Source organism: Marmota marmota, unplaced genomic scaffold (assembly GCF_001458135.2).
Source record: "Marmota marmota marmota unplaced genomic scaffold, marMar, whole genome shotgun sequence".
Taxonomy (NCBI): Eukaryota; Metazoa; Chordata; class Mammalia; order Rodentia; family Sciuridae; genus Marmota; species Marmota marmota.
Window position 1 is genome coordinate 22,137,938 of NW_025999990.1, and position 26,014 is coordinate 22,163,951.

General features: G+C 40.2%; 1 protein-coding gene across 4 annotated transcripts in view; it reads right to left on the minus strand.

The window, feature by feature from the left end:
• Setbp1 (SET binding protein 1) overlaps positions 1–26,014 on the minus strand; it is a 352,676-nt gene that overhangs the window by 17,371 nt on the left and 309,291 nt on the right. For all 4 annotated transcript variants that reach the window (XM_048806301.1, XM_048806300.1, XM_048806302.1 and 1 more), the window contains exon 5: positions 11,715–11,885. In XM_048806301.1, coding sequence (XP_048662258.1) covers positions 11,715–11,885 — 171 coding nt within the window. The remainder of the gene's footprint in view (positions 1–11,714; positions 11,886–26,014) is intronic.

The window sequence follows — 26,014 nt, forward strand, 5'->3', positions numbered from 1 at the left end:
CAAGTTTGGAACTTATTATGAGCTACTAAAAAAATCAGCAGGAACATTTTGAAACCACAGATTGATTGAAACTATGGGTCCCTAGAAAGGAACACGTAAACATATGTTAGTTATCTAACCCCCAAGACTCTCTCACATACACACACACTCACAAAAAGTGTGTATTTGTGTGTATATATATTTATTTACATATATAACCAAAACCAGATAAATAGATATGGATTTAAAGAAAATTAATGTGCCTCTTTAAAAAAATAGACTTTATGTTTTAGAGCTGTTTTAGGTTCTGAGAAAAACAGGGCAGAAGGTACAGAGATTTCCTGTGCAGTCCCTTGCCCCCAAACATCCATAGCCTGTACCATGAATGGGTTTTCACTGCTAAACATTTGAATCTGAATTATAATGGTTTTATTGTGGTAAGGGGTCATATGCTGTCTTGGCAAATATATTTATGTTCATGTTCAGAGCACTATACCAGTAGTTTTTTGAAAAAAAAATTATTGCTTTAACTTTTTCCTTTTTTATTTTTTCCCCCAATATAAGCTTGGGCAGACTCAATGCACCAAATACTTTTCCCTCAATTTAAGATTTGACAATTTGAAAGGAAAAAGCTCATTCATCATGTTTCCCTTTTAGAGACTATAAATTATTGGCTCCTATACCATGTGGCTCAGATTCTAGGAAAAGTTAGCGTAAACAAACCCAAGTTACGATGCGTGGAGTAAGAGAGTGAGTCATAAACAAAACACAGACATATGCTCTCATATAAATAAGGGCCTGGATCATCAGCTTCCAAAGTCTGCTTCCCATTAATTACACAACAAAATGAACTTTCCATATGTAAAGCCCAAATCACTTCACTCTGGCAACTTGCATGAGACAAAGACCAGGATTGTGGGCATTTAGGCACAAACAAAACTGGATTTCAAAATAAGGAAAAGTCCTCTCAAAACATCTTCAGGCATGGGAGGACTCGAAGATCCTTTGAAAGGGTGCTTCTGAGCAACAAAACTATACCCAACCCCCAACCCCATCACCACCAGGGAGGCTGATCTGGATCCCCTGCTGGACTGATGGAGAATAGCAGGCAGGCTTTCTCTCTTTTGTTCTGAGTTCTGTCCTCTTTCTGGGATCCAGACCCACAGAGTATTCACACATTTTGCTGATAGCATCACACAGTTTAAGTTCAGTCTTTCTCTCTGTCTTTTAAACTCTCTGTTTAAAATTCATGTTTCCTGATTGTCATAGGAAAGACATCTGATACCTCTTAGTTTAAAGAGGCATCATGAAAACATAATTCCTGGACAAGATGAATTCTTCAATCATTGAGAAACTCTAAGACAGTTAGGAAGACTCTGACCTGTTTCCTTGCATCTCCTTTCCAAAGTAGACTTCATAAAACAGAAGAAGAGACTTAGTTCAAAGGATACTAAAAGAAGAGGTAAACTTTAGGCATCTTGGGTGGGGGAGAAGGGAGAAAAATGGCTTTTTCTCTTTGCTAATAGAGATGGGTGGTTTTCATTCAATTACTCAATGATTATTTCCATCACATCCATGCTTTGTACCATTTCTTAGACCATATAAGGTGAGTGGTATGCATCCTACATGCGCTCAAATGAAACTAAAGAAAAAGAGAAGGAACTATCATTTTTGGAGGACTTACAATGCAGGCTGCAGTGTTTCACATGTGATAACAACCACTTGAGACCTCTGCATCCCTGTTGTACTGAGATGATCACAGAGACCTCAGAGGTTAAGTAATTTCCCCAAGGGCACATACCTTTGAAGCCACCACTCCACAATTCAAGCAAGGGCTACCCTGTTTCAAAGCTAGTTGCATATTTTATAGGAAAGAGGCAGAAGAAAGGGAGCTAGACAAAGAGTGAGCATACCAGGGGTACCCTTGTTTCTACTACTGACAGCACCAAAGAGCCAAAGCTCTCTCAATTTCACAATCTCAAAGGACTTTCCCAACCCCCAAATTCTATAACTGAATAACAGAAAGCATTACTACAAATCACACATGCTATTCCTACTAGACTAAGTAAGTGCTCCTACTCATTGTTTTGATCCAGGTCAAATGCCTTTGGTGACTCCCTATAGGGAGCATAGTCAATATAGCTAGCTCATGATGAATATGCAATTACTCCCAAATCTGAAGAACATTCCAAATCGAAAACATTTCTGGTTCCAAGCATTTTGAACAGGGGAAGGTCAATCAGTCTACTGAGGGAAGTGGGTCAGGATGATAGCCTAGTCCACTGTGAGGGAGGAAGGACATGATAAAGCTAAGAGAGTACATCCCCTCTAATGGGAAAATGTTATTTCACTCCAGCCATTTGTTGTCAGATAAGATTCTGAGTTCAAAAATGCCAGAAAGTCTGTGTTTCAAAAAGCCAGAAATCTTGATTATTATGTAAATCTTGTGATATTTACAGCTGCTAATTAATTTTTAAAATTATAATCCTCTGCAGGACAATCAAAATACCACTGTAGACGGATATTGGCTCATGGCCATCATTTTGCTCTATCACTACCCATCAGGGATGGCCACCAGGCTTTAGTCTAGAATTTCAGACTTTGTGTCTGATCCTAAATTTCTCTTCAGCATTGTTTGCCATAATTTCCCCACAGATAGGACTAAAAACTGATACAATACAGGTGAAAACTAAGCTATGTCAGAAACGTTGTAGACTGGTCCTTCGGGCTTCTGTCTGCTTATCTAGTTCAGCCCATTCTTAGCCGTCCATCTTCACTCCTTTCTTCCCAGGACATCTTGCTGTCTCAGAACTCCCCTAATTGGAAATTAATGACCAATAAATGGCTGAATGGTAGCTGTCAGTTTGTCAGCTTGTTACTCAAAATATTCATTTAAAAATATGACTTGGTCATCTCATGTTCTGGAGCCAGGTCTTTTCAAGGGAGTGAGAGCATCCCCAGAGGGAAGGGCTGATCTTATACCTACATATGTCACTCAGGATTGAGTGCAGTGGGACAGGTGCTTTAAAAATTGACAATCGATAACAAAAATTTTTGGAAACAAATATTTAACGGTTTGCATACTTAACCATGTTGGAGTAAGATGAGCTAAATGTAGTAACTAAAATCCCTAAGAATAGGCAGCTTGGCCTATGCCCTGTGATAAGGATATATGGACAGGGAGTGAGGACATAGAGGATGCTATGATCTGACTCATAATATGACAAAATTATGACTTCACATGATTAAATCATGACTTGCCGTGACTTAATATTTGACATGAGCAGGGCCCTTAAGTTTTGAATATGTGATGGGAGTTTTCACCTTCATTTCTTTCATATTCCTGCTTAAAAGGCAGACTTTATTCTCCCCCTTTCACTGATGAGGAAAGAGGGACTGAGAAAGTCTCCCTAAGACTCAGGGACTTATTTAGGAAATACTGGGTATCAGAACTCCATGATGACCCTGATCCTGAGTTCCAAACCCGTTTCTACTCTCCCATGCTGTGGTGGCTGAAAGAGCCCATGTTTCTAATTCCTGATCAAGTAATATTTGTAACCTCTCTGGGCTTGATTTTCTCATAGGCAACATGAAGTGGTTGGCAAAGCTCCCTTCTAGTATATTCCAGGTCAGTCTTGTTTAGTCTACTCCAGTGGAAGCAACAGAAGGAGGCCCCCAGGGAAGATGGGCTAGGATTACTCCAGCACCTCCCAGGGGTAGGAGGGAGGGCAGAAGGGTAAGTGATCTCGTCTGTCTGTCTGTCTGTCTCTCTCTGGGTATGACAGTCTTATGATCCTTACTCTGGTCTCTCCCTGCCTCCTTTCTCCCTAAGCCTCTTGCTGACTGTCTGCTCTTAGACTTGACTGCAGGCTGCCTGGACCACTCAAGATCATACTTAATGACAGTCATTACACAGTTCTTCCACAATGCCTGAGGCGACTTCTCCAGCAATGAGCAGGAAAGACTTTGCCTCAGTCTCAACAGCTGGGCTCACCCTACCAACTTCACTGGAACCAAGAAGTTTTTCAAAAACTCTCCCATTAATTACAGGAAACCCAAAGCCCGGTGCCCCTTCTCATTAACATAGCTGCTTTCAGTTGCCACTAAATTATCTCGCTACCATTAAACCAACAATTTAATTAGATTTCTGGAAATGGAAAGAGCCGGGGAACAAGGCAGGCACCGAACTTTCATCTCAAGACTGATCATAAAATATGTGCGCTCTCTCCTTCTCAGCAACATAAAATCTGCCCGTGGAAGAACCTCTTTTCATTCTCTCCCCATTTATAAAGAAGAGCTTGAATATTTGATTTAAAATGAGTATCTTAATAGAAATCGCTTCACGTATGGGAGGTTTTCTTTCTGGCATTTCGCTGAGTGTGGTGCGCTCATTACAATAATCGTACCTGACCCCCCCTGCGACTAGTGCCTCACAGCCAAGCCTCCCACTGGGCTTCAATGGAGGTGTGAATGATACTATCACTGGGAAGAAGATAAAATGTATTATTATCATTATTCTATTTTTAAGTCTGACTGTGGCATGAGGTGGTTGGGAGCATCATCTGTATGAAGCATTCAGAGAAGATAAATTGAGTTAAACATCTCACAGACACAGCACTTTCGAACCTGTCATTAAACCTGTCTTATGGAAAAAAAAAAAAAAAAACAAAGCTCTAGAGAGGAAATCATTAGCTAAATTAAGTCCAGGTGTGTTTATTGAGTATGTACTATGCGCCCAGTTCTGCACAAGGTTCTTGTCACCAAAATAGGACTGTGAATTGCTCAATAGCAGCATTCTTGGGTTTTATTTCCCTTATCTTTACTCCTTTTGTTCTAAGGGTCTAAGAATCCATGGGATGCCCAACTCATCGAATGAGACAAAATCTGAATTGGAAATGGTCACTGCCTAGGGAAGCCAATATTCCAGCCACAGTGGAAGACCATCACATAAAATAATTCAAGTACAGCATAGGGCAATGTAATCTCCAGTTCTTCACTGAGTAGCTAGCTCATCCTGAAAATTCCATAAACCTGAGTAAAGGTGGACATCTAGTGTGTACATTCCCCAGCTCTTCTCTTAAAAAAAAATACACTCTTGTATTGTACATACAATGTCTTGTGGGCTGACTCTTTACCCCAAAATAATTTTCCCTGAAGATGCTCTGGGGGATTAACCTGGGACAGGGCTGCCATTGTTGAACAAGGAGACTGGAGGGCCCTTCCTGGTTGCACCCTTGGCTAAGCATCCTGGGGATGGTTTGTTTCTTGTGCTGATATGGAAAATAAAAGGAAATCGTTGTCTCTCTACTCTAATGAATATAACATTAGAGTGAATATTGGCATCTACCAAATTGTTGTGCAGGAAGCAGTTGTTACACAATGCATTTTGATCTATATTTAATGATTATTTGTTGTTTGCCAACTCAGTGCTAGGGATTGGAGTTTCCAAGTTAACTAAGGTATGACTGGAGAGAGGATGATTCTCCAGCCCCGTGTAAGACATAGGAGTAGGCACAGACACAGACACGCTGTACTATGCAGTGCACCATGGTGGCACTGAGACTGTGGTACCAAATTGACCTTGGAACAGTTCTTAAAGTCAGTGTCTTAGAATCAAAGACATATATATATATATATATATATGCTGAGATTTGAAGACCAAGCATGAATTAGATAATCAAATGGCATGGAGGGTAAGTATAGAAGAGAAAAAAATTCCAGACAGGAAGCAGATAATAACAATAACAGTAATAATATCAGCAGCAATAATAACCCCCATTGGCTGAGCTCTTGCTATACATGGGAAGCTACTTTTCTAAGTGTTATTCCACATGTTCTCCACCATAGTCCTCTACCGTGGGTGGTACTTTCTCCTCATTGTACAGACATGAACATGGAAGTCTGAGATCACCAAGGTGTAGATGCAGGCAATCTGAAGCACATTCAACTGGAGCATTCCAAGGTGTGTAAGAAAAACAAGCCCAAACTTAGCAACAAGGAAAGTGAAGGGTGCATATCCTTTTACTCCACCATGACGTCTGCCTGAGGACTGTTAATTATTTAGGGAGATGTGAGCGCTTGCACTTGCTATTTGCTACAGACTCAAAGGCCAGAACCTGTTAGTCTCTATATTAACTTGGAGTTTTTTTCCCAGGAAAATAATTTATTTTTTTTCTGGTAGGAAAGATGAGCATAGAGGTTATGTGTTTATCGCTTAGTAGGATGTTAACTGAACAATCTTACTCAACATGTTTTCTCCAATGCCTCCCTTTCTCCGATGCCCATTCCTCTAATTCTGTTTTGGACCAACTTTACCAGCTTGCTTTTTTCCTTGTTAAAGAGCTGCATGAAGCTTTGATATGGATCCTTTGAAAATCATGCTCTGGCAATGGAGATCCCAAGGAGTGCTGAGCTGGCCAGGATTTCCAAGATGAGGCCCAGTGGAAAGCAGAGGCCAGAAGTTGATGCTTCTCTGGAATGATATAGCTTTGGGCCACAGAAATGGCTCTGGTGATTTAGGATATCCAGATTGAATCAGAAAAGAGTTCACGTACTCCTTTTGGGATAAAAATAACAATAATTATGGTGGTCTTTCAGAAAGGCTTTGGTGTGATGGACCCTCAGGAAGCACAGCAGCTTCTGCCCCTGCTGGGCACTCTAGTGGCCCAGAGAGAAGAGAGAGCAGTTGCTCTGGGCCTGACACTTCTAGCAGAGCTTTCTGGACACAGACTTATTTTCTAATGCTCCAATATGCATCTATGGGTAGGGTACTTTTCAGGCAATTTGAATGATTGTTTTAAAATTAAGCTTTATTTTCTCTGGATCTTTTCAGGTTTTGTACTGTATATTTTAATCAATTAGTCTAGGTTCATAGGAATTTATTTCACAATTTGAAGATTTCTTCAATATATACATTTGTACCCCTGGGATGTTTCAAATCCTATTAAATTTTACTTTTATTTTCTCTGGTTCTTTTGAAAGACAAGACATTGGCTGAATTGGCTTGTTATTTTGGTTAGGAATGTTAGGCCATGATTCCACCCAAATTCAAAAACACAAGTGAAAAAAATAATTGTTCAATTCTTGAATTCCTAGTCATTGCTTTCTTGCACCCAGAGACTGTTTTGCTATTCGGGACCCTCCTCACAGATGGAAGATGATGGAGAGAAGAACCAGGCATCATAAAATTGGGTGCCAGACACAATTTACATCATCATTGTTTTCCAGCTATTGGCACATTGGACTTCATTAGGATACCATTAGAATTAAGAACTCACGCTATTATTTGAAAAGGTAATTAATCTTTAATGTTTAATGTAATCTTGATTACAGGTATAGTTGATGTTGATTGGGCTAAAAGTTTGGTTAATAATCAGTTTACCTAATAATATCAGTCTCAGTCATGAGAAGCAAAAATGCCTACAGATTTAATAGACTTGTGAAGCTTAAATACATTCATTTACTTATGGTATTTTAGAACAAGGTAAATTACATAGTCTTGGAGAGTAGTGGATTCTCCTCGAGATAAAACTTATAGAAACTGAGAATTGTGCTCAGTCTACCTTGTTCTGTCAGAGTTACACCTTGAGTATTAGAGATTCATTAACAGCATCCTGAATACATGTCTTTTTTTTGTTGCTGTTCTTGGACTAAAGATGAGAGAATAATATGGGGGGGCGGAGAGAGAGAGAGAGCGAGAGTGCAAAAAGGATATATTGGATTTCCCATCACTCCTTATCTAGACCTTTAGAGGCAAAAATCATAATAGTTTTTGTTTCCTGATGTTTTACTGAGTTCTTACTACAATTTGGATTACACCTATTAACACAGTTTCATCTTAAATACAAGGGAAAAAGAAAAACACATGCCTCAGAGAAAAGTCATAAATTCTCTATACATTGCAAAACCTCTCTGAGAAGTTAGTTCAATATGCAGAAGACAAGAAAAATTAGCCTGACTTATTCTGGTATGGATTATCTAATATGTTTATAAAATCATTATTGGGCAAGTATTACAGAAGTTGTTTCAAATTATGCATCACTTTGAACAAACTTTATTGAAGCTTTTACTGCATTAGCCCTAATTACTTACAATAATGATGTGGTGCTCCCCTGAATCAGACCTCCTTTTCCCGTGCCAGGGGATTGCAGCCGATCAATAGCCATTAAGCAGTTTGATCATGCACGCTGACCTGCTGGAGCACTGGTGGCAGCCACTGCCATCCCTACCTCTCCCTTCCCAGTCTCCCAGTAGCTCATGAACTGACATGTTTTCAGTGGCCACACTCTCCTGTGTCTTCGCTGTCCCTCCAACAAATCAATAACTTCACAATCAGTATGCATCTCAGACTCTGAGAAACAAAAAAAGTGCCTTAAAAATACTCACGGGAGGGGTGGTCCCTGGTTCATGCGTATGTCCATGTGTTCCTCCTGCACTTAAGCTAGGACAGACTTTTAAACCTTTTACCCACACTCACTCATTTCTCTCATATCATAGATTTATAAAACAAGGTGAGAAATGTTCCTTTTTTAAAAAAAACAACTACAGATCAATTATTTGGCAAGTATCTACCAACAACCTATAATGTGCCTGTCAATTGTTTTCTGTTTGATTGTTAAGTACTTTCAAGATTGAGCATGTCTTTTTCCGACATCTCCCATCTTGCTCATACTGGAGAGGCACACAGCTCCTGTTCTCCATTATTCATTTTATGCAGTGATTATTTATTGAGTACCTACTATATGTCAGGAACTGTGCTAGGTCATTTAGCATTCATTATTTTTTTAAAAGGAATTTCCAGTTAATTAGATTATTTCAATATCTTCTTATCTCTCAGTGATTTCTTGAATTAATTTTGCTTTGTTTACCACTTAGTCTAACTTTTATTTCTTTTTTTTTCTACTTCTTCAGAACTATACTATAGAAATGACTATCTGTTAGGAAATAGGCTATCAATAAATTGATTTCTGCATAAAGCCAGAAGATGATGACAGGCACTCTAAAGAAAACAAAAATCAAGCGAGGGGACTCATCAGAAATAGATATGACTATGGCACCCAATTAAATGAAATCAAATGCAGAAACTTGGTTTTGGTGAGCACAATCTACTCCATTAGACTATTCTCCAAAGAAGTCGAGGTTCATAGTTAGAAACAAACCTGCTTTTGCTCATGTTGAGCCTATGACAGAAGTGGGGTTCCATTGTAATCAACCAGTAAATCAGAAAAAATTGGGTTCCCATCCAATAGTATGACCTCAGGCAAATCTGTGCATCTCAGGAGGTATCTGTCTCTTCATGTGTGAAACAGAGCATTGGACACAAGCCCAGCTAGTGTGTTCCCAACTCTCTCAGGTTTGTGGGAAACCATTTATCTGTGGGGAGTGAAATCTCAGGAAGGTCTGGCTTCCAGCACCTGGGGAGATCTCTGGCTTGTTTCCCCCCAAAAGTTCTGCTCGGCAGCCTGAGATCCGGAAATGAACCAAATCTGTACAATTCTCATGAGGGTCTCATTTTTAGTATTGCCAAAACTAAACAGCCTGTTCCCGCATCCTGAAACAGGAGAGTTTTGGCTTAGCTCTGATTACAGGAGAGGCAGGTTTAAAAGTCTAATACCCACCCGTTTCTTTCTCCTGCTCGGCATATGTGTCCATTACTGGGTACAAGCGTATATAAGCATGTCATCTAAGAATGGTGTCACTCACACTGAGTGGAAAGACTGCAGGGTAGAAAACTGGGGAACCACTTATCTTTGTCCCCCAGAAAATATTTATGTTTGGCCCACAAAGGCAGAACAGGCTGATTTCTGACTCCATAAAGGCAGGTGTTGCATGCTTAACTGATAAGGTTGAATAAAAAATTAGCAGGGTCGGTAGTGAAGTCCACAGATCAAATCTTTTACTTTAGCTAAGTGATGTCTTCCCAGAGTTTCAGTCCTGACACCAGTTTCCCCTTCCAGAAGTCTGCCCAGATGCTTCCCTCTTCCCTTTCACAAAAGTGCCACTGTTCCATCAAGACTCGGGGGCGGCCCTCCCCCATTCCTTTCTGACTTTCCTTTCTTTGATATCTTATTCTCCTTGTTGACATCATTTACCTGCCATTTCTACCAAAAAAAAAAAAAAACAACAACAACAACAAAACAACTTTCACACCCAATATGTGAAAGGCACAAAGGTTCACGATCCCATTCCTTTAAAGCAAGATATTTTTCAAATGAACGGAGAGAATCCTGTGTCCATAATAAGTTCAAAAGCTAGTCCCAGAAAAACAAGTCATGTGATCAAATAAGATTGTGGAATTCTGTGCCTCCCCTCCCAGGGCCTAACAATGAGAACAGGTCACTCAAACACCCAGAAAAGTCTTGCAGGAAGGAAGGCAGCATTACCTACACTCGCTTCACACACACACACACACACACACACACACACACACTAATAAATAAATAACATTTCACAAGAACATCTGCCAATATTTTGCTGAACTCAATTTAGGAAGTGTCCTTCCAAGTATTTCTTTCTGTTATTTTAATTGTGCTCATTTTCTGGTTACTAGTGATTTCCACGAAGGAGGTGGGAATACAGACAAGTTCTCTGCCTAAAGCCACCTGCTGAATGAGAAGATGAGTTTGGAGTGAATATCAATAATGAGTTTCCTCTTGGGTTTCTGATCATGACAGGCATTTCTAAATGCTGTAGCAGGCTTACCACATTTATTTATTTATTCAGCAGATATCAATGGAAGGTGCCTTCCTTCTGCTTTTCATAAAGAGAAGAAGAATCTAATAATGGACCCTGCCTCTTACTTGTGTACAACTTTGTTACAGAGAAGAAGCTAAACAGGGGGCCTTTTCTTATGTTGTCTGTCAGAAGATAATAAAGGCACAGGAGAGACAATGGTCACTAAAGGTGTTTGTAGAGTCATGCCAGCTGAGCCTTGAAGAGCTACAGGATGTAAGCGAGAAGCAAGAGTGTCCCCAAGTACAAGTGTTAAGTCACACCAAGGCCCGTGCACCTGGTGGCAGAGGTGAGATTGGCAAAGCGAGGTTGGCACAGGGGCTGGGGGAGATGGTGGTGTGGGGTGTAGAACAGGGCAGGAGGGGTGGAAGGGGTCAGGCTGCAGAGAACTAAGGATATCTGAATAAGGAATTCAACTACTGTTAAGGATTCTGGAAATGATAGAGGAGTTGGTGAAATTGTGGGGTGGAATGTAGCAAGGCTTCAAGTAAACTCTGTGACTGCCATTTTTCAACAGTGATGAGCATACAGGGTGATGAAATGCAGGGTGGGAGAATATAGGCTTTGGAATCCTGACTGTCCCCAGGTTGCTGGGGCAAGTGCCTTTCCTCTTAGCTTCCTCTTGTGAAGATGAGGATAGAAATAAGAGTTCTTTGCAAGATCTATGAATAATGTGCATAAGGCCTTTGATGCAGAGACTAATAACTAATAAGGCTAATAAAGAGGAATTAATATTGTTATCATATAGTTGGTCCTCACTGGACCAGTACTAGAATAAACTGGAAAGTTGTAGAGAGCGTCCCTACCTCCAGGCTCCATGTTTAATCTGCTTTTCTTCTTCCCATGAGCAAAACCCAGTGCTGAGCTGCTTGCTCCCTTGCTCAGCGTCCATGGGAGTTGGCTCAATAGAGAACTCTTACCTGCACTCAACAGGTCACTCCTAGTGGGACTGCTCCTCCCCCATCTTCATGGTGGCGAACCCCAAACACTTGAAAACTACTCACCTGCATCTGATGTTGCTGCGGATGCGGCGAGGAGAGACAACATCGGGGTGGATGGAATTGCGACACTGTCAACTACAGCTGGCTTCTTCCTGGTCATCCCGGTGGACGCTGAGCCCTCGTTCTTACTATGCACTGTCGTCTGGTCCACTTTTAAGTGGGGACTTGGCATCCCTAAAAAACAACCCAAAACCTGCCGTTGATTTAAAGGAACAGGATGACGAACAACATAAAATCTAAATATGATCCTGGGAAATAGTACAATGATTTGAACTCCTTCTGGTACCAAAAAAATGACATTTTAGAAAATTTGAAGGAAAAGAAATAGCCATAACCATGACTGGCTTTGTGGCTGAGGTTAGGAGTGATGTCATTCCAGGTTGGCTGCCTGGAAGTGGGGGCCGGGCACAGGCCTAGTGAAAGAGGATATGCATCAGGCCCCCATTAGCCTTTGGAAGATCAAGCAATCCATCTTTACAAAGAGGCTGCTCATCGCAGCTGGGTAGATGAGACTAAATGAGAAGGAAAAGCTGTGGTGCAGGTGCACACAAGTTCATGTATCATTCGTCCTAGGTGCTCGGAAGGTTCTTAGGCTGCAGAAAACAGTGTGGGGAGAGGGGAGGCAAGGGTTGGCAGAGCTTATTTTAGATCAGCAAGGAGAGCACATGGGAGAATGGGCAGGATCCAGAGGGAATCAACCTGGGTGCCCTGGACCGATGAATGGATGAAGAAAATATGGTATATATATTTATATACACAATGAAATATTATTCCTCCATCTAGAAGAATAAAATCTTGTCATTTGCATCAAGATGAGTTTATGGAACTGGAGGAGTTTATGTTAAGTGAAATAATTCAGACACAGATCTGAATGTAGAATAGTAATCACTAGAGGCTGGGAAGGGGGGACGATGGCTAAAAGGAGGCTGTATTCAAGCAGGGCACCTGTATGAATGGATCAAAATAGCACACTGAATCCTATTAATATGTACAAGTAATATATGTACAAAAAAAAAAAAAAAAAAAAACCAGCCTGCTGGAGCAGGAAATGTATTGTGGAGACTGGTGCGTGTCAATAGTCACAAGGCTAAGGACATGCCAAACTGGGGGCCTTTGAAGGTTTGAGCCTAACAAGCATCCCAAGACTTGTCTTCATGATGCTGAAAAGCCTGGTAGACTCATGAGCTGTTCTGAAACTTTGTTCCTGAGCTTGAACTTAGATGCTGCCACTTTTCAGTTGTGAAATCAAGAGCAAGTTACTCAACCTACAGTTATTTAAAACTACAGTTTCAACTGTTATGTTTTTATAACTTTAAAAGTTGGAATGGGCTTTGCCTGGGCAAAGGGAAGGGAGGGTAGGGGAAGGGGCACAGGAGCAGGAAAGGTGGTGGAATGTGATGGACATCATTACTCTAGGTACATGTATGACTGCTCATATGGTGTGATGATACATCGTGTACAACCAAAGAAACGAAAAGTTGTGCTCCAATTGAGTACAATAAATTTAAATGCATTCTGCTGTCATATATACCTAATTAGAACAAATTAATTAATTGAAAAAAACGTGGAATGGTTCCCAGCAGCTCAGGAGGCTGAGGCAGGAGGAGTGCTATTTCAAAGCCAGCCTCAGCAACTTAGTGATGCCCTCTTAATGTGACCCTGTCTCAAAAAAAAAAAAAAAAAAGAAAGAAAGAAAAGAAAGAAGAAAGAAAACCCCCAAACAGAAGTGGAATGGTAACAGTACTATTTTGTTGGATTTTTTGAGAGAATTCAATGAGTCAATTAATGTAAGGTGCTTAGAACAATATCTGTCACATAGTCTATACTACTTAGCCATTGTCATCATCATTATTATCACTTATATCATAATTATTATAATCCACTGCTTCCTCAGAACTAATTTTAACCAGTAAGCAAAAGTTTAGTTCTCTTTCCGGACATGACCAAAGTGACCCTTCACCAATGGGCAGGTATTCAGGGTCTCCTCATCTGTGGGCTACACACCACTGACAGCAGCAACAACAAACTGGGCTTTATCATGTATTTCTTGACACTTTTTTTTTTCCCAATGCAACCAACCTTTGCAAAGTACCATTATCTCACTGCCACAGTGAGATCAGCTTCACTTGGGCCTTGTGACAACCCTGTGAAGCATGTGGTGTGGATATTACTGTTTTCTCAATTTTACAGATGAGGAGAAAACATTTCTGAGAGCTTAAAGGAAAGCTGAATAAACTCATACTGTTCTTTATGTCAGAGCTGGAAGTTTCTAGAAAAATAGATGCAAAACCCAGGATCATCTTGGTCCGCCTGGCTGTACTCTGTAACACCTAATCACCACCCCAGTCTGTTGAAGCATGTTTCAGGCTGAGGACACAGACACTGTAGTATCATACCTGGAAAAGGCACTTGTAACGACCTAAGGAGAAACCCACACTGACATTTTACTTTGCCTTCTATTAACTTCACCTCATTCCCCACCCTGGTCTCTGAAACACCCGCTTAAGATGCCACATTTAAATAGTAAAGCCATCTATGCTTTTTCTGAATTTTATATTTCATGGCGTCTTGAAGGTGAAGATAAACAAATATCAAATTCTATGACAGAAAGATTGCAAGGCACAACCATTGAGATACACAAACATGGGTAGGTGTGGTTATTTACACAAATTTGTGCATATATGCTGGTAAAATATGCAGATGTGCTAGTGGCAGGCTAGAAACAAACATCTAATATCCTTGAAGTGCATCGAGGATCATCTGTAAGGAAATGTATCCAAGCAGTGGTGGTGACTTTGAGTCCAGAGAGCTCAGGGAGGATTGGTGGGGAGAGAGTGTCCACTTTTACTCCCTAGCTTCTTTATTGTTAATATATTTTAAAAAATCTAAATATGTGCTAAACTTTATTTTTCTACTGAGAAAATACACATAGTTTGGGGGAAATCTAGAAATCTATCAGAGCATGGGCACTGGGGTAGAATGACTGATGAGCTTGAACACCTGGCTGCTAACAAATCTGATGCTGGGGAGAGCAGGCAGCAGTCTGATGACAATTCTCTGTTTTGATCTTCTGCACCACCACAGTGTGATTCCCTCTGAATAGAGGCAGGCAGATCCTCCCTGGCACCTCTAGAGCAATAGAACACAGTCCTATTGGATAACTGCTCCTTTGGAAAAACTCACTGTTAAGCCATCTCTGTACCTGTGGACACAGGTTGGGCAGGTACTTCTTTAAATGATGATATGCATGGGGAATGAAGGCAATAAAAGAATATTTAACCCTCACTTGGGAACAAATCAATTTCAAGTCATTTTAGATGTACCCATTTTCATGCGAATGTTCACAATCTAAATGAGTCTCAGTCCACATCATCTCATTAAAGTTGATCTGATGATACCTCTATTGGGCATACTTTGCTACTCAAGTGTTTGTGTTACGGAATATGTTAAACATAATAAGATGACACTTAAAACACTCTGTCATTCAGATTGTCACTATTTGGCTTTTTCAAAAACCCTTAGATAATTTAAGATTTCCCCGATTCTAGTACTGCTTGCGAGTTGTCAATTTGGGGAAACAAATTGAAGAAGGAAAAAAACAACAACAAAAAAAAACCACCAGGCCTGACTTTTTCTCACTAATTTTTCGATTTCGAAAGGATAATGGAAACAATCCCAGAAATAACATACACGGGTGAGAGTAATAGATATTTTCAACAAAGGCTAATCTAGGAACACTTAATAATTGATGAAATGTGCCTGAGAGCAGAGGTCTCGAGAGATGGAACGGGTGACTGCTCCTTGGGAGAGGGTACGGGGCAGGTGGCCACGGGGGGCTTTGTTTCCCTTCATTCCAGGTGGCATCTGATGCTCCTGGGTGTGAGGCCAAAGTGGTGGGACATCTGGAGAGTTTCTTCCCAGCATGAGATTGGTTTCTGTCTCTCTCCATAGGAGGAAGGTTTTAGAGGCTGGAGCTTCATCACACACACACTCACACACTCACACACACACATACACAAAAGAAATCCTAATAAAGCCTTGTACTGGTTGGACCACTGAGATGTAGCTCCCCTGCTTATACTGGGGCATGAGAAAAGTCAGGGGTGATTTGGATCTGGCAAGCGATCTCTGTCTAAATTCAGGCAGCAGACTGTTTGAAGGCTCTTAGTGGAGTTCAGAGCATGCCTATGCCCCCATACAACACATGCCACACTGAAGTTTGCATATTTGGAGGCCGGTATGTTTTTAAAGGAGGAAATAACAATGCTAATAACTTTGTGGATCCAACATCTGTTCATAATTAAGAGAAAGAGCTAAGAGGAAATAGAAGAAGTTAAACCTATATGAAACCATCCAGCTATAACCTATTGACCTCTATTGATAAATTTGTTTTTCTAAAAAGTCTTTGAAACTGTGCGGTAGCCTATCAAGGGACAGTCACTCATTTTTAAAGGTAATTTCTCATAGACCACTTATCCCCTCAAACCTCTACCTGCACACCGTGTTTGCATTAGGGACTTGATTTATGGATTCCAACTCCTGCGATGCAGAAGCTGACTTCCTGTTGCCTTGGTTACTTGGAGCTCAGTTCAAGGTTAAACTACTCCCAAATCAAAATCAGTAGCAGGCTGTATCTAGTGGCCAGGTTATTGACTGCCCCAGGATGCAAAAAGGTCAGAGACCAAAGCACTGCTTACTGCCTTAAGGTGAGTCAATAGCTTCAATATTTTGATTCAGTTTCTTCGGAAGTAGTAGTTGCTGCTCAATTACCTCTTCCCCAGGTTGCTCAAGGTCAAAGGGGTCATAGCAGAAAAGCAGGGTCTATGGTGTCTGACTTTCCCAGGATCCCTTTAATGAGCTTTGTGACCTTGGATAATAAAAACCAGCCTCCCCTTAGAGTCATTTGAACATTGCTCTAAGGTTTACAAAGCTAGTTATCTACTTTGCCTCATTCTTCATAGGGAAAAAATAAATAAAAACCCTTGTGGATGGCTACTTTTTAGTCCTATTTCTTAGAGGAGAAGTTGAAGTTTTGGAAAGGTCATGTGATTTCTCTAAAATCACAATTGGTAGGAGATGGCACTATCTAAGATCCTCTGACTTGCTGCTGGGTCCTGATTCCACAGGGTTTCCTTAAAACAAGGGAGTTGATGGAATCATCCCTGGGGAATCCCACGTAATTCATCTCACAACATCCACTGCAGAGAGCAGTATATCTTGTAGGTAGTATATGGTTAATATAGGCTCCTTGAATGGTTTCAATAATTTTCGAATTCTAATATTTGCAAATACATGTGCTTCCTCGTGAAACAGCCCAGACTAGCATGGGGGGAGAGGCTGATGTGCCTGGGATGGTTGGTTCCTTCAATTTGCCTTGCTGATCATCTCTACAGAATGCCATGGTTTGGCAAGAATTAGGGGTGAAGATATAGTGAATGGTTAGTGGTTTTTAATCTTGTAAGAGCTCTGGAATACATTATGCTATCTGTCCCTTACGGTGAGTTTTGGTAGTCAGCTCTCAAATAATTGTGGATTTCAGAAAGAATGAGTGTAGACTCATCAAAGAGCATTACACTTAAGAGTGACTTTGCCTGAATTTCATTTTTTAAGGTCCTAGAATGAAATAAAAATCATTTGACAAAAAAATAATGATAATAATAATGGTGAGGCCAATACATCTGTGGATAACAGGTGAGAGTTCCAGTTCACAAATGAGGAAACAGGGGCACAGAGGACCAGGTGATATGCTCAAGATCACCAACTCTGCGTCTGGATGTAGCAATGCTGAAATCCATGTCTCTTGACTCAATTCAATGATCTTTCCTTCCCCACAGTATTTTTACTTTTGGGTCAACCAGTAAATGATATGTTTTCTCAAGAGGAAACTGTTTCTGAAATCTTGATAATCATTCTTTCCTAATGTACTGGTTTTCCATTTAGATTCTGCCATTGCTCCTTTTTCTTGTGGCCTTTTTTATTGGACTCATGTCCAATAAAGGGAAATCTGTGTTACAGAAGAAAGTGAATCTACTAAAGGAGACTCTTGAAATCTGGGAATAATATTTTTCTGGGCAAAAGTCAATAAACATTTTTGTTGTATCATTTTATTCATTAATTCAACAATGATTTATTTAACATCTATCACACCAGGGAAATGGCATTGGTCAAAACAGTTAAAGTTCCTGTTTTGTAAGAATTACATTCTAATAGTCTCTATGTGGCATAATGGTAGTCATTATATTTTATGAGGGCAATGACTAAAGTGCTTTTTTAATCATCAAAAGGCAGAGCCTCTTCTACAGCTCAGGAGACATCTGTATGTAAATGAGCAAAACCAACCTATCCAGATGGATACAGCCCCATGGATGCTAAGCTTACCGGAGAGAGAACTCACCTTTGTGCAAATTGGACACAGGCATGGCTTCCTAGGTGCACATGCATTACAAGGCTCATGACTTGGAGAAAGCAGCATGAGAAGGATTCCAAACAAGGTGCCTATGGATCCCAAACGACCTGCTCAGAGACAGTGGCCTCACCAACATTAATTTGGTACCAAATGATTTTTACTTCATTCTAGGACTTTAAGAGATAAAAATTCAGGCAAGGTCACTCTTGAGTGGAACACTATTCAGTGGGTCTAAGATCCATCATTCTGAAAGTAGCAATTATATGAGAGCTGACTATCTCACCTTAGGAGTTGTGATTTCTATCTCCCAGAGATGGTTTAGAAGTAGAAAGTAGGATACCATGGAAACACTTATAAAACTAATAAACTCAACAAGATAGGAGGCCTTCATGAATCAGGAGGAAAATGAGATCCTAGTGGGCTCTGGGGTGGTTTTCCTTCTTGTCCACTTATTAATTCAACATCCATTAATAACCCATAAGTGGCAGATACCATAAAAGCCCCAGCCACTTCATATTGAAATGGGGTCAACCATCCATTCAGGAAAACAGACACAGGTACAAAAACCCCAGTGTTAAAAGATGGGTAGACTTCAGTAACTCAAAGTGGAGGGAGGGCCAGCTGGGGCTGGGGAAGGATAGGAATAAAGCAGGAACAACAGTTCTTTCTTGTGCTACTGAGGGAAGAGTGCTTAAGATGAGTCATAAAAAGCTAATAGTGGGAGATATGTCTGGAAAAGTAGCTGAGAAAACTTAAACCCACATCTTTTGTCAGGTAGAGTTAGTGCCTCCCTCCAACCTGTTGTCTTTCCACCTGGATACACTTCTGCTACAGGACTGGGGCTCTGTCTGTAATTGTTTGTTCATTTCTCTGCCAATGTCTAGGCAACTGCAAATTAATTAACCTTGAACTGAGCTCCAAGGTCAGGAATCATGTCTCATCTTTTTTTTTTTTTTGGCTCCCAATACTTATTTCAATAAATGCCAAAAGTACTTATCAGTAAGTACTGTTTGATTAAGTATTTTTTGAGTTCGATAAGTACTCCAAAACGTTGGAAGGATAAATGGATAAATAATATACACACCTATCCTTCTAGGTACAAACCTTCTAGGCAGTGCCTTAACTACTTTAGCCCACACATTTCTTTATTCTAAAACTACTTTTTTTTTTTCCAGCGTAGTATAGAATAGAAGTGAAATGCATCTTCTAGAGTCAAACTAGCTACTTTATTCGCTGAGTGATTTTGGGTAGTTTGGTTAACTCTCCATGCCTCAGTTTCCTTAATGACTAAATGAGGTTGTTGTGAGGATTAAAGGAATTTTATAGTGTGATAGGTAATGCCCTCCCCTCCTCCCCCCAAGTTATCCACATCCTAATTCCTAGAACCTGATAATGTCATGTAATGTGGCAAGAGAATTAAGGTTGCAGACAGAATTAATGTTGCTAATCAGCTGACCTTAACATCAGGAGTACACATTTAATTATCCAGATGGTCACAATGTAATCACAGGGGTGGAGGAAGAGGGCAGAACAGAAGAGTCAGAAAACATCGATATAATGGAGGAAATAGGGACAGAGAGATGGTATGTTGCTGGCTTTGAAGATGCAGGAAGGTGGCCATGAGTCAAGGAATACAGATGGTCTTTAGAAACTGGGTGGGGTGGGGGGTGGTGAGGAAGAAAGAAAGAACGAATTCTCCAAAAGTTTCTATAAAGGAAGGTAGCTCTGTTGACATCTTAATATCAGGTTAGTGAGATCCATTTTGGAATTCTGACATCCAATAATATAAGATGATATATTTTTGTTATTTATTTATTTTGGGGGGTACTGGGGATTGAACTCAGGGGGCACTCAACCACTGAGCCACATCCTCAGTTCTATTTTATATTTTATTGAAAGACAAGGTCTCAATGAACTGCTTAGCACCTCATTGTAGCTGAGGCTGGCTTTGAACCCGAGGTCCTCCTGTCTCAGCCTCCCCAGAGGATTACAGGCATGCACCCCCACACCCAGCACATTTTGTTATTTAAGCCACTACATTTATGAAAATTTGTTAGAGCAGCAAGAGAAAACTAATACATTGGTAAAAGCACTTACTATGGTACCTAGCTATAGTAAGCACTTAATTATGTTAACCACTATTATTTTTCTAATGATACATTGTTTTGGTATGAATTTTCTTGTTTTAAACTGTTTCATATGTTCAAGTTATCTGTGACTGCTATAAGATTTAAATTCCTTAGGAAGCACAGACTTCATACTCATTTCCTGTATCTTCCTAGCATAAGACTGACACAAAACTTATTCAGTGGATACTTACAGCTAATAAACTGCATCAGAAAGTAATAATTTGTTAATATGAAAGTCAAGAGAGGAGAATTGTGACATGGGGTTATGGCAAGCTCTTTCCCACACTGGCTGGATGAACTTGGATAAGACTTGGAATTTCATTCTGCTTCAGTTTCCTCCTACTCAGAATCTATTATAGCTTTACAATTCTGATTCTAAGCTTTCTAGAGTCAGAGAAACCACCAAACAATTGGATTATTTGTTGTCACTCTTGCTTTAGAGGTACAGAAACTGGCTGAGATGACAGCATCTGTGTCTGCTGAAACCACATGGATCTTTACATTAAAGAGTATTTTACTCTATGTAGTAATTTCTAAGTTGCAGGAGGTTAGTTTCTCCTGATCCTACGGTGGAAAGACCAAGCCAGCAAAAAGGTGTATGCAAAGTGGAGATATCCCAAGTTGGATGGGTTTTAATCTTTCCGGTATCCTAGATATCAGATCTTCTTCTTAGAGAGACAAACAAATATATAGACGCTAAATAAATTTTGTACTTAGCTCAAGATTCATAAGTACTTTTAAGCTCAGGTGAAAGTTTTTGTCTGTCCCAGTTAATTCTCTCTCTCTCTCTCTCTCTTTCACATACACACACACACACACACAGAGAGAAAGAGAGAGAGAGAGAGAGAGAGAGAGAGAGAGAGAGAGAGAGAAAGACAGCGAGAAGGACAAGGACAAAGGGAAAATGGAACCAAATATGATGTTGATATAATTCCACTCAAACTTGACAAAACTGCAGTGGGTGCTTGTTCTCTGGAAAATACAAAGGGGGTCTGCAAAAGGTAGTAACACAGGAGGACTAAATGTATACATATAATTAGAACCAATGTTGTGGTATACTGCATCTAATATGCTTCTTACCTACTTGGTGATCAGGTAGTTTAGGAATTTGCTAGTATGAAGTACATAAAGCATAGCATAGGCTATTGCCAAACACACAGGAGCTTTTGCAAAGTAAATTAGTTTAGATTTTGATGGAAACATAGCACAGTCCTTTATTATATCTGAGCCACAGAAAGGGGATGTAGCTTGCTTTCCTTAGAGTTACACACAGATAGTAGCAAAACCATGACTCTGAACCCAGCCAAGTCCTTGGATTGTCTCAGGCCAGCATGTTGGCTTTGTGCTGCAAGAGTTACGTTCTTCATACAACCAGTCTTCCTGTTCCTCTGGTGCTGCGTTTGAGTCTAAATTCACAGGGCAGCTTAGAAACAGACCAAGCCAAGCATAGCAGATGCAATATAAGCGGTAGGATCATTGTTTCTAGAAGATTCTCCCCTAGATCCCCTCAAATATGAAGGGCTAATCAATGTCAGTTAATATATGCATCTTTTGGGGGGTCTTCCTTTTTACCTTTGGAGTACAGAGCTGCAGAGCACATCTGCATGGTAATACGGAGCGCCATGCTAACTGGGTCACCTTATTTGCATTTTGATTACTGCTTATTTAGAAGCCACATTGAGAAAAAAAGCTTGATATCAGGAGCTCAGTGCATGTGTGTATATAAATATAGGTATAGATAGATAAATGCACATTTACTGGTTTTTGAAAGATCAGTCCAATATGAACTCGTTCTCATGTACCTATCTGTAGAAGTCTGGCCTTGTGTGTGTGGGGGTTGGAATTATAAATATTATTGTATCTAATTATTTTTCTCTAGTGTGATATCACCCACTGTATCTGGTTAGAGAAATCAATTTAGCATATATTCTCCTTATTAAGTACTGTCTTGTTATGTATGGGAAGTTTCATAGTTTAAGTTTTAGTGATTATCCTTTCTTTAAACCACCTACTTTTTATCCCATTATCTGAATTCATCCTATAGAACAGAAACACATTGTGCTTGTGTGCAGGCATGCACATATAGACAGAGTGTGTGCTAGGAAAGCTCTCTTCTTTGCAATAGAAGAAAAAAAATCACAGAAACTCAGACCCATCATTAGATAGATCTCCTAATCTTTATCTCTAGTAGTTCAGTCAGACAAGCTAATACCATGATGATGGCTTTGAAATCTCTTAGGAATTGGATGAGGAGACGCGATAGTGATGAACTCCCAGCTAATAAACACAGAGTGCTTATTTCGGCAGAATGATCAATTTCTAGATGTCCTGAGGCTTGTCTGATACAGTTGATTTACTCATCCTCGCTTACCTCACTAATAAAGCCAAAGTCCACCATCAGATTACAGAGGTGCCTGGGATTTCTTAAAGGGGCAGGAGAAAGCCAAGGTAGCATTCATCACCTCCCTCTGAGGATCCTTCCCCACCCACAGTCCTTGAAACCCCAGCTGCCTCCCTCAGCTGATACTCTGTACTCAATAGACTTTGGGCTAGTACAGTAATACAGACAATTAATTTGTTATCTTGTTAGTGGAAATTTAGTGTGATGATCTAAAAGAACTCTTACATATTGTGATAAACTTTAGTGCCTCCGGGTGGCTCCCCTTGCATTGGGCTCATTTCACATCTCATCCATTATGTAAATGAGATTTGGAAATAGTTGAATTTCTCTAATGTAGCTCAACTCTGATGGATTGGAGAGAGTCCTACTGAAACTAATGAGGTTAAATGCGTCTCAACATTTCTTTCTACTTGGTTGATTCTGCAAGCCCCTGTTCAAGAAATGAATGCAGTGCATTATTTCCAACCATCCTTTAAGGTTGGTTGGTCCCAAAGAAAGTCTGATTTGGAAAATGTCTGTTTTGGTTCCAACCACTGTATGGTGCACAGAGTAAATGAACAACTTACTATCACACTATAGGAAGACAGATGATAAGGTTTAAAGTAAAAGGAAAGTATTTTAATTATTAATATATCTAGTTATTTAAGTAGGTCTCTGAGTCATCCAGAGGAGAGTTGGGGGGATTTTCTAGAAGTGGGCAATGGGTATGAAGAACCTTTGGTGGGACTTGCGATCAGAGAGGAAATTGTCATTGGAGAGATTGGAACCAGCAGAGACAATTGTATTTGATTCAGATTCACAGGACAATCCAGTTACTCAGGGACTAACTTCGAGATGAGATAAATAAAGACTTCTGTACTCTGAGTTTCCTTTGGAAGGTCAAGAAAAGGAAGTGCCAAAGACTGGCTGAATAAAATGGAATGAGCATTTCAGGAGAAACTGTTTCAAACTGTTTAAGGTCATAGGGCTAGAGAGGTAAGTATGAGATGGTAGTTGACAACAAGAATTATCTGTGAAAAAAAATTTAATCTTTGTTTTTAAAATGGGGGAGGGGATGGGTGGAGAAAAGCAAAACAAAGATGTGGAGATGGAAACATTCCATGCAAGAAGTAGAATCCAAACGTGTTACTGAGTAATTGGGAAATAAACCTCTTGAAAGAAAGGGAGTTTTAAGCTGGTGGATAAGGCTGTGACCCAGTCGGTCCCTGGTTTAAATCCCAGCTCTGTCACTTAACTAAGTATTTGACCCTGTCCAAGTGATTTAACCCCTCAAAGCTTCAGTTTTGAAGGCTGTTACAGGGATTAAATGAGATAATGCCTATAAATTGCTGAGCACTGTGGCTGGTACAAAGAATTCTCAGAACAGGCCAGGCAGGAAGAGGTCCAGGGAACATGAGATATTTAAAGTGCAATTGGAAGGGAGGCTACAAAAAGCTTGGATGGGGCTCACCATTTAGAGGTAAGGTGGCAGGATAAAGGCCCTATCTCTCCTGTCATGATTAACTCGTGGCTCTCTGATAGCTGACACTCCAGGAAGCAAAGTCAACTCCTAAATATTCAACTTTATGCAACAGTCTCAAAAAATTGTGGGGGGGAGGGTTTGACAAGAGGAAGCAATTTGGCTCATGTGTTAATTTATTCAGAAAAAAAAGTTTCAATGCCTACTGTGAAGACAGCAACTCAGGGTCCTATGGGGGACCCATAAAGTATAAGAAGCAGTTCAATCTTTGGGTAGCTGGATATCTAGTTGAAGAAACAAGATTCGAGAACAAGAAATTTAAATAAAAATAACAATCTCCCCTGAGCTGGAAAGACTACCCACGTTACCTTCCATTGCACCTGGGACCAAGTTAGAGATTTATGAGAGTGATTTTAACTAGCATATATTCTAGCACAATAGTTGAAAATGGAATTTATTTACTGGATAACTCAGACACAACATAAATAATTGACCTGGTTGACTATAAATTAGAATTTATGTTAATATAGAGACCATAGTAAAAGTAACAAGATAACCAGGGCGATTGTTTTTATGGAAGAGGGGCATTTCAAAGTGGTTAAAAGGGAAAGCTATGAGCCCACATACACAGTTTTTATCTCACAGTCAAACAAACTACCCTTAGTCTGAAGCTGGGCACATTGTTTAACTTCTCTGTTCTTCAGTTTCTCATCAATTATGTAATTAATAATAGTATCCTTTCTTCAGGCTTAAATATGAGGATACAAGGATAAATTTTTAGCCTTGAAGTGCCAGAGGATAATGTCAGTACTTTGTGATCAGGAGTGCAGGGTCAGGTTCACAAGATGTGACTACCCAGGACAATGAGTGACTTCCCTATTGTGACAGGAAGGACATCACTGAAGAGGTGATGTTTTACTTGGTTCTTGATGTTTTACTTGGTTCTTGAACAATTTGGAAGCACTGGCTGAAAGGGGATAAAAGAAATTCTCAGAATAAAGAAACAGCATAGATAAAGAATGAAGCAAAAAAATCTAATGGCCCATGTGGGGAAAGACCAGGACTCCTGGGGGCCACAGTGCATGTGTCCAGGGTGGGTGGTTGCAGGGTCACCCTTGATACAGCCTGGGTTGGGCTGGAAATGGAACTAGGAGCCTGGACTTCATCCGTGGGTCATGAGGAGCCATGACGCATTTCCACATGGCTGTGGAGAAGAGATGGCCTGTCCTGTATGTGCAGAACTTGATTATAGGGGTAAAAGCTGCTCCCTGTGTGTTCCCAGAAAGTGGCCAACAAATGATGTTTGGAAATCAAGGGTAGAAATTGAACCTCTGATGCAGAGTGGTTCAGCAGTGTGAACACTGTATACAATTCCCACTATCCTCCCCACCTCCATTTCCTTTTTACTTCCTCAACCTTTACTGGACAAATTCTGCACTAGAAGTTCCATTGTAAGCACTACAGCAGGAGGTGGGGGCAACACTGAGTCAGTTGCAGTTCTTGCTCAGAAGACACCTAAACCCACGTTTAAATCATATTTTTGTAAGTTAAATCTTATGGTATTCATTAAGACAGCTCACTATTTAGAAAAGTGAGGGTTTTCAGAAAGTTATACACTGTTTTCAAGAATTTAACTCTGTCTCTACTATACGGGTTCACACTTGTGAATTTTTCTGTATTTGCACTGGGATTTTCAACTTTTCTTCCTACTTTCGTGGGCTGGGTATTGGATAGTTTTTGAGGAACTTCATGACCAGCCTCAATTTTCCTACCCATGTTCAATCTCAGATTATTAAAGAAGCTTTGAACATAGGAAAGAAAATGAGCGAGCTGGGGAGGGAACAGGAATAATGATGGGTGTAAGAGAACAGATGTGCATATAGAATCCATGCAGGTAGTTTAACCAGG